General features: G+C 33.8%; 3 protein-coding genes across 3 annotated transcripts; 2 read left to right on the plus strand and 1 right to left on the minus strand.

Annotated features, from left to right (window-relative positions):
• The first annotated feature begins 705 nt into the window (after positions 1 to 705).
• On the plus strand, positions 706 to 1,961 carry LOC145068830 (V-type proton ATPase 16 kDa proteolipid subunit-like). The gene is made up of 3 exons (XM_079015813.1): positions 706 to 940; positions 1,182 to 1,467; positions 1,622 to 1,961. Exons 1-3 carry the CDS (start codon positions 856 to 858, stop codon positions 1,752 to 1,754), a joined length of 504 nt encoding a protein of 167 aa, XP_078871939.1. The 5' UTR covers positions 706 to 855; the 3' UTR covers positions 1,755 to 1,961.
• A 1,937-nt stretch (positions 1,962 to 3,898) lies between these two features.
• Positions 3,899 to 5,100, plus strand: YLMG1-2 (YGGT family protein). Its single transcript, XM_079016595.1, has 2 exons — positions 3,899 to 4,652; positions 4,844 to 5,100. The coding sequence occupies exon 1, from the start codon at positions 3,953 to 3,955 to the stop codon at positions 4,640 to 4,642; it is 690 nt and encodes a 229-aa protein (XP_078872721.1). The 5' UTR covers positions 3,899 to 3,952; the 3' UTR covers positions 4,643 to 4,652; positions 4,844 to 5,100.
• Positions 5,101 to 6,833: 1,733 nt separating this feature from the next.
• LOC145069800 (histone H2A.1-like) lies at positions 6,834 to 7,585 on the minus strand. The gene is made up of 2 exons (XM_079016748.1): positions 7,294 to 7,585; positions 6,834 to 7,202 (listed from the first exon to the last, which is right to left on the minus strand). The coding sequence occupies exons 1-2, from the start codon at positions 7,498 to 7,500 to the stop codon at positions 6,954 to 6,956; spliced, it is 456 nt and encodes a 151-aa protein (XP_078872874.1). The 5' UTR covers positions 7,501 to 7,585; the 3' UTR covers positions 6,834 to 6,953.
• Between the last annotated feature and the right edge of the window lie 1,884 nt (positions 7,586 to 9,469).

Below are 9,469 nucleotides of genomic sequence, written 5' to 3' on the forward strand. Positions count from 1 at the left end.
GCCCAAAAGCCCTCATAGGTCAAACTTGGTCAAAGACTAAAGTCAAAGTCAACGGCCCGGGTTAGCCAGAAATCCAACCTCTCAATCCATTAAGCCGACCTTATCGAAACTAAGAGCTTCAAGTAAACATGTTACTTCCATAACGAATAACACATCCATTGAACTTCCATCCATCAACATCAATATTGACGTCATTGATCAAATGATATTGTGAACCCCTATCAAACACTATCACAATTCTAACAATTATTTATACAACAACAATTATATCTACAATTGACACGCCACATGTCTTATTTATACATTCAACAAAGCACAACTAACATAATAAATTGATAAGTTGAACAATCTAACCAGTTATAATGCAGTTTGACGGCAAATAAATTGGATGACATGTAAACAAACAAAAACGACCACTAAAAGATCACACATGCTAAAATACAACCTATAACTACAGTTTAGTTTAACGAAGAGTCTATGCTAATTGAACGACACGACAAAAAAACTTAAACAAAAGCTTACTATATTTTGTTATTCCCAAAATAGAGCCATATTAGACACGTTATATGGCATAAAATTGGGTTTTTTATGCTAAAAATATGTTAAAGTTATGTAGGAATATAAAAATGTGTGATTAACCCAAATAAATTTACAACGAAACGGTATTTAACTTTTCCATAGATCCGATTCCAATCAATAATTTGAAGATTTTTCTTCGATAAAATCCTCCAAAAAAGCTGTCCGTCCTCTCGGTATCCAAAAGGACAGGTGTTCATCAACATACACACATACACAGATCTAAAACTCTTTCCATTTCCACTTTTCCGATCGATTTTAATCCAAAATCGATTAACAATGTCTTCAGGTTCAGCATTCAGTGGTGATGAAACTGCCCCTTTCTTTGGTTTCCTCGGCGCAGCTGCTGCCCTCGTCTTCTCCTGTACGTGATCAAATCCCTAACCCTAATTTCAATAATTTCTCGATTTATCGTCGATTTAACAAACCATAATTACACATACGATGCTAAGTTATTGCGATTTGAACCAATTCATACCTTAGAACTTCGAATTAGATGGTTATGATGATCCGTAACCATATATTCCTTTATTCGGTTTTTTTTTTCGAATTAGAAACTTAAGGATTAAATCGAAATTAAGATTTTGATTGATTGATTTTTACAGGCATGGGAGCGGCGTATGGAACAGCGAAGAGTGGTGTTGGTGTGGCGTCGATGGGTGTGATGAGGCCTGAGCTAGTGATGAAGTCGATTGTTCCTGTGGTTATGGCTGGTGTGCTTGGTATTTATGGGTTGATTATCGCTGTTATCATCAGTACTGGGATTAACCCTAAAGCAAAATCGTATTATCTGTTTGATGGCTATGCACATCTTTCCTCTGGTTTGGCTTGTGGTCTTGCTGGTTTGTCTGCAGGAATGGCGATTGGGATTGTTGGTGATGCTGGTGTTAGGTATTGTTCTTACTTCTCTTTCTCTATTCATATAAATCTTCACTACATAATCGTGATTATATGCAGGTTTGAAATTGTTGATTAGATATAAGATAATATAGACGAACACTTCATCTTCTTCATGAATTATGTAAAAAAATTGTTTATTTTACAGAGCGAATGCACAGCAACCAAAGCTTTTTGTGGGTATGATTCTTATCCTCATCTTTGCTGAAGCTCTTGCCTTATACGGACTCATTGTTGGCATCATTTTGTCTTCACGTGCTGGACAATCAAGAGCGGATTAAGAAGATTGAATTTTTTTTTTTTTTTTGAAATATCTGTTTGTTGTTTGTTTTGTTTTCATAAATCAAGATCATTTTTTTATTTCATAATTTTCCAGCTTTTGGACACATGTTATTGCATTACCTTAAATTTTCGTGATATTATTGGGATTCTTTGTGGACTCATTATCACTAGCGTTTATGTTTGTGCAGAATAAGAGTTTTTGTTAATTTTTTGTGTGATTGTTGCTTTCAATATCCCTTTTAGAAAATGTGATGGTTTGTGTTGTGTATAACACTCTTCTTGCAGACAAATTGAAGATAATTACTATTGCTTTGTATTTTATCAATAATAGCAACATGTTTATATATTTTTTAACCCATAATAGGATTCTACCACTATCTTGCTACGATTATGGGCAATGTACTTTTTTTATAACATAAAGTTGTTATCACTAACTAAGACTGCTGCAAGGTTGATAAAGAATTGTTAGTGCATTGCTGTTATATGTAAAAAAAATGCATGTATGTTGCTATTAATGTATAATTACCGATAATAGTAATGTAGTTATACTTTATACCATTAGTAGCAATTTATCAAATTAATAGACAATGGTCTTTGAAGCCAAATTGTTTAAATTTGAATAGCTTTCGACACATTTTAATTTTTTTAGTCAAAGTTAAATTGTATATATAAATCAGACATTAACCTAAAAGCTATCGAGAAATTTCAGGTTCTATTGATGACTAAGAAAGTCGAGACTAGAAATTTCTTGGGTTTGGTAGTGGAACTAAGGTGTTGTTTGTTTTTTTGAAGTCAAAATGTCTGCAGTCTGCGGACCACATCTGCAAGCCTCTGCGGCAAAAGAGATGGGCCAAATGTCTGCAGTCTGCAATAAGAAAACTGTTTGTTTTTAACATCTACGACTGTTGAAATAAATTGATTTTTCAAACTTAATTTCATGTCATAAATATTAAAAATACATTTTCAGCAAAAAAAAAAAAAAAAAAACTGCAAGGTTGCCCATGTTTTTTTTTTGTTTAGGTTAAAATGAGGTTTGAAGACCTTTGAAGACAATGGTTCATGTCTGCGCCAGGAAGATCCCGCGCAGACGTTTTTTGATCTACGCACTTCCAAAATAACAAACACTCTGCGAGGGCATATGTATGCGCGTTGTCTGTGCAGCGCAGATAAAAGTGGTTGCGCAGATCTTCACAAAATAAACAAACATCCCCTAAGTGTTTAGGTAGGGACGTGGGTTAAATATGAAAAGGGGTTTAAGGTCTATTTTGTCATTTTACGTTCAGCTCCATTATGTTCCAACCTTTTGGTGAGACTAAAATTTAACAAATTATTCTCATTGACTTGGTCAATATCTTATCTTGTTTCTGCTCCAATCATACCAACCGTTTTAAAAAAAAATGTTTTATTATGTCCAGTCCCATGTATCAAACGTCAACTTATTATTGTCAGGCGTTGTCTAGAAAGAAGTCGCGATCTAAAGTCTCATAAATAAAAGGGCACAACTTATAATAAACGCCCCTAAATAGCAACCAATTTCAAAAAAAGTTCCACCAATTTGGTTACTCTTCTTTTTGGATTCCAATGAAATACCAATCGAGTCATGGACTCATGGTTGGATAAATGTAGGACATTCATGAGCTTAAATGGTTGTTTCATGAAGGATATATATGTAATAGAAAAATAGCTTGGACTAGATTTTCTTCGTTTAAGGTAATTTGTAGATAGAATAATCAAAGTTTAACGACTAAATCGGCATAAAAATGTTGAATCACAAAAATTAATTTAAAAAAGCTGTTGCCCTAACTCATTAGAAGGTTGGTGATTTAATTGATTGTTCTTAAAAATGTTGATTCACAAAAACTAATTTAAAAAGTTGTCGCGCTAACTCATTAGAAGCTTGGTAATTTAATTGATTGTTCTTATTACATTTTGCCTGAACTTTATGTATCTATAGTCTATACTTTGTGGAACTTTCAAAAATTCAAAACTTCTTTAACGTTTGAAGTCAAAGTTTGAGATTGTTTAGGTAATGAACTACAGGGGCTAAATTACATTTCTTCTAAAAATAAGGGGACTTTTGTAAATTTTCAGTTTGTAAAGGGTTAGTTTAGAACGTTCTAGAATCATTACAGATGTTTAACAAAGTTTAGGATTGGGGTGAAGAAAAAAATCTTGCAAAAAAACTTCATTGGAAATAATGGCTTCTTCCTCATCTTCTTCTGTGTCTCTAATGGCTTCCCAAACCCTAATCCTTCAAAACCCGACCTTCCTTCACCCTCACAGACCCTCAATTGTCTCTCTTTCTAAACCCAAATCCATTTTCTCTTCCAAACCCGTTCACCTTTCTCTCAAAAACCCTAAGAAACCCTTAATTATCGCCTCATCTTCTTCCTCATCGTCGCCGACAATAGCTCCCAATCCACCGACGGAACCACTACTCACCGGGTCAACCAGAACAATCACAACCCTCTTCGCAATTGCCCTCACAGCCTCCAAAGTATTCGCTCAGAAGATCGCCACTTTCGCCCTAAATTTAAACCTCCAACAAAACGTACTACCCCTTACCGGAACTTTGTTCTTCGCCACCATGAGCGGCCGACCGGCGCGTCTGCATACGCCGTTGACTGTTGTGGCGGCCGGAATGGCTAAATGGCTTGATATTTACAGCGGGGTGTTGTTGGTTAGGGTTTTGTTGAGTTGGTTTCCGAATATTCCATGGGATAGACAGCCATTGTCAGCCATTAGAGACTTGTGTGATCCTTATTTGAATCTGTTTAGGAATATTATCCCTCCAGTGTTCGATACTTTGGATGTTAGCCCTTTGTTGGCCTTTGCAGTGTTGGGTTTTCTGGGCGGAATTCTCAAGAGCAGCAAGATGGGGTTCTAAGAGACACAAGGTATTTTAATGGAAGATTCCATTTCATAAATTTTGCTCTTCTATGAATTCATCATTGTATTCTTAGCTGTTTTGGGTTCTGTAGATAAGCTTAAATGCTTTTTTTTTTTTTCAACAAAATCTCACAATCTGCCCAATTTATACTATTCTTAGTGGTTATAGTAATGTACTTACACATGTATCTTTTCTTAGTTACAAAACAGGTGTGCAAAATTACGAAAATGGGTCTGGCATCTATTCAATATCATCATGAAGGTTGGTCTTTTGGTGTCATAAAATTTTGCTTGTTTTCTTATATTTGTAAGCAATTAGTAATATTTGAGGTACTATTATAGCATTAGCAACTTTTATTATGATCAAATGGATCTATTAAACAATCGGCTGCTTGTATAAATGCAGTGTAGACATTTTTTAATTGATGTGTGACAAGTGGAAATGGTTGCTATTTATATACGGGTTACCATTCAAATTATTTATACATGATTTGTTTTACTTGTTGCTATTAATCATAATATTATTTGTAAGTTGTTATGAGTGAAAAGTAAAAAGTATAGGTATCTTACTAGTATATGTGAAAAAAAAAAAACATAAGTATATTGCTATTGATTAAAATAATGAAGGTATGTTATTATTACCTATATATCGTATAAGAAAAAGTAAAGTATTTTGCTATTGCACTTGGGGTTAGATTGTTAAAATACCCAATAAAGATTTTTAGCAACCTTAGACTTAAATCAAGAATACAACTTGATATTTTCAACCAAACACAATTAATAGTATGTAAAAGATTTATGGAAAATAGTTCTCAAACAAAATACCAAATTTAAAGAAAATCAACCGTATTTGGCTAAGTCATTGTTTATGGTCAACCCGCAATATCTAAATCTTAAGTTTTTAAGGAAGATTAAGTCTATAGGTTTATTCTCATCAATAGGTACTAATCTAGCAAACAACATTCACTAATGTTGCTTGATATTTAACTTCATAAGTTGTTTTGAAAACTTATGAACCCTAGATTGGTGAAATGTCGACTCGAAGCATTTGATCATGAATTTGATGTTAACCTACCCTAGAAATGAGCTTTCGTAATATCTAATGAAGTTTACTAATCCATAACTTATAACTAATAACTTCTTATTTGTTATTGGAGTGATCTCAAGCTAAATTTGAAATTTATGAGCTCATTTGATGGTTTTTAATCTAGATTTGGTTTTTGAATGGATGTGATTAGTTGGGTTATCGATGTTATTCTTGTATGTTCAAAAATAAAAATAGTCTTGATGGTTTATTGATATTGAGCGATGTTATTTATGTATGTTTCTACCAACAAATAGGTTGATGAATATGAAGACTAGAGTAGAAACGTTTGGACATTAGAAGACTTTTGGGTTGTGAAAAAAATCACATATATACTTGTGCTTTTGTATTGATTGTTCCATCCTTGCAACTTGACAACTATATTGAAATTTAATGGGACCAAATTTCCCATGTTTTACTTCTAACATTTTAAATTTGAATGAGTTTTTGACAAACTAATCATGCAAGGAAAGGAATGCTTCACAACTATATTTATCCAACATTTATACACAAATAAAGGCCATCACATGTTTATACTGTGTTGAATTTATAACACAACCACAACACAAAGTCATGCTTTTTACACAATACACAAAAACACCATAAAGAAAAATCAGAATATCCATTTTGTGTTGCGTCCTATAATCAATTGTCACCCCTAAAACAAAAACATCGAGTTACAGAGGCCTACAATTATACCAAATACAACAATTTTTATCCATAACCTTATCTATTCTTTATGACCATACATCAATAACAATCTTTAAATTTCAACCAAAAAAAATAGTGTTCATCACACAAATACTAGAAAATCAATTGCTTCAGAGCATTCTACATTTTAATGGCTTTCAGAGACATCTATTGCATCACTTTTTAAACCATAAGATAATCAATAGCTCAAACACAAAAACCAAGCCTTGTTGATGTAAGTTCAAAGCGAAATACATTGGATATAATTGTGACGAAACTCAATACACCAATGTTCCAAAGAGACAAAAATCATTCAAACAAAATGATGAATCTTAAGCAGCATCGATGAAATGGGTTCTTGACAAAACCATAAGAAACTTAAACACAACAAAAGAGAATTAACACAGTTGAGAAATATATGTAATCAAGATGATTAGATTAATTGTGGTGCTAAAATCAAGAAACTTTCTTAACATTTAACCTAATGTAGCTTCATACAAACAACATGACTATTCTACACCATAACTACATATTTCTATGCCTTTTTGGGTGATTTGGAAGCTTTAGTCGATTTGGGAGATTTAGGAGTCTTCTCGGCGTCAACTGCAGATTTCTTAGGCAACAAAACTGGATTGATGTTTGGTAGAACACCTCCATTCGCGATGGTAACACCAGCAAGCAATTTCCCCAATTCTTCATCGTTCCTTACAGCCAATAGAACATGTCTAGGGTTAATTCTCGTCTTCTTGTTATCTCTTGCTGCATTTCCAGCCAACTCCAAAACCTGTAATTCGATTTTGGGAATCAAATCAATATCTGATTTCAACAAATATCAAAACAAAACGAAAGTAACTACAGAAAACTAGGATAAGAACCTCAGCAGCGAGGTATTCAAGAACAGCGGCGAGATAGATCGGTGCACCGGAGCCAGTTCGTTTAGCGTATTGGCCTTTTTTCAGAAACCTAGAGATTCTACCCACCGGAAACTGAAGTCCGGCCTTAACCGACTTAGTCACCGATTTCTTCCGTTCACCGGCGCCTTTCCTTCCTCCGGCACCCTTAGTTGTTTTCCCTGACTCCATTGATCTGGCTTAAAATTTGGTGTCGAGAGATTAGATTCGATGGAGTTGATTGTGAATTTGAAAACTCGATGAATAAAACGGAGGGAGAAGATGAATATATATAATGTGCGGTTTGTTGGGTTGAATTTAAGGTGGGGGGATCTAAAATGATCCGACGGTTAACAAAGCATGCCACGCTGGCAATCCATAGCCGAGGCGAAGTTAATTAATTAACTATTTAACTGGCGTTGATTAAAGTTGGGCCGATTTTAAATTTCTAAAACTGAAATATAAATAATTATGTATTATTATTTTTTTCTACAATTTTATGTATATTTTTCTAATATAAATCATATATATTCAACAAAAAGAACTTTATGTATTTATATTAGAGGTGGCAAAAATTGACACGACACGAAACCCGACACGAAATAAACGGGTTTGAGTAAGATATTTCTTCCCGTTTAAATAAACGGGTTGACACGACACGAAACGAAAATTAAATGGGTAAGGTTAGGGTTGAGAATTTCAACTCGAATATGACTTGAAAATTACCCGTTGTTGTTGTTATGTTATTATTTAAATAAACTAGAGAGATACAAAATCAAAACCATAAGTAAAAGAAAGCCTTCAAATTAAATTGTTTTGTAATGTTGAAACGACTTAGCCATCTAGATCAAGACTTCATTTCAGTTTTTCATTCTCTCCCAAACTACCCAGTCTCTTTCACCACTCCCGCATCCTCATGACCTTTGTCATCCGCCTCCCCAACTCCCACTCTTTTAATTTTGTCATCTGAACTTGCTATGACTTTAACTATTCTGTCTCCAAAGTATTAGCTTTTCCTTTCTGCCTACCTAACTCCTACTCTTTCAACATGCTCAATCTTTTAACCTCACATGACACAACATATTTCGAGTTATAGCCCTAACCCGAAACCCGACACGAACTCAACACGAAAATAAATGGGTTGACACGACATGACACGTTAATTAAATGGGTCGGGTTAGGGTCAAGCACTTTCAACCCGTTTAGTGTTTCAACACGACACGAACCCGACACGACACGACACGATTGCCACCTCTAATTTATATATGTTAGAATTATATTAAAACAACCAAATAGCGGTTTAAAATGACGATCTTTGAAACCTTTTAAACCGCTTGATTTTTGGTGTTAATGAAGATAACAAAAATCAAAGAGTTTGATTGTATATCCAGTTATCCACCATAAAAAATAAGACACTTGGAATGATAGTTCATTCTTGTGTTCTTCGGTGTCTTAAGCTTTTAAGCACTTAACTTAAATAAGCACTAAATGAGACAATTCAAGGGAGATTTAATCACTAAGTTATATTCAAAAGAGAGAGAAGTAGGGAGTAAGAAGGATGCTACGACTTCTTCTAATAAGAACGAGTATTAAGACCAAAAAAAACAAACTAGCAACTTTTGAGTACAACACTTTCTTATATATCCCATGTATGCATAAAGGCTACCTTTTATTTTATTCAAAATAAATACTCTACAAAGAAAGGCATGACAGACAAGGTATTGAGGTTGACAAGGAACTTCAATACATCTTAAAAGTTGTGGTCTCATAAGAGATAATGAGTTTGTTGGTTAATTAACCATGGTATACAAACTCACTAATTTCCTCATGGTTAGCCAAAGTGTTTAAAACTTTGTATATGACTTATTAAATCATATTATATGATATAATATTAAATTATACTCTTTTTTATTTATTATTTTCATAAAACAATAATTATTCTCAAATTAAATACAATAATTGATACTATTTATTAATAATCACGTTAATAATAAATATACAAAATGTACCAACTTTATTAAGGTGTGGCCCATTGGAAGCTAGAATGGGAAAGAGTTTGGTCTGTACGTAGGGCGTACAAGGCATGTACGCTGGACGTACTTGTTTTTTTTTTGTCACGATGAATCTACCTAGTACGTTGGGCGTACATGTGGCAGTGTCA

The sequence above is a fragment of the Lactuca serriola genome, chromosome 8 (assembly GCF_051521515.1).
Source record: "Lactuca serriola cultivar US96UC23 chromosome 8, Lser_US96UC23_V15, whole genome shotgun sequence".
In the NCBI taxonomy this organism is placed as follows: domain Eukaryota; kingdom Viridiplantae; phylum Streptophyta; class Magnoliopsida; order Asterales; family Asteraceae; genus Lactuca; species Lactuca serriola.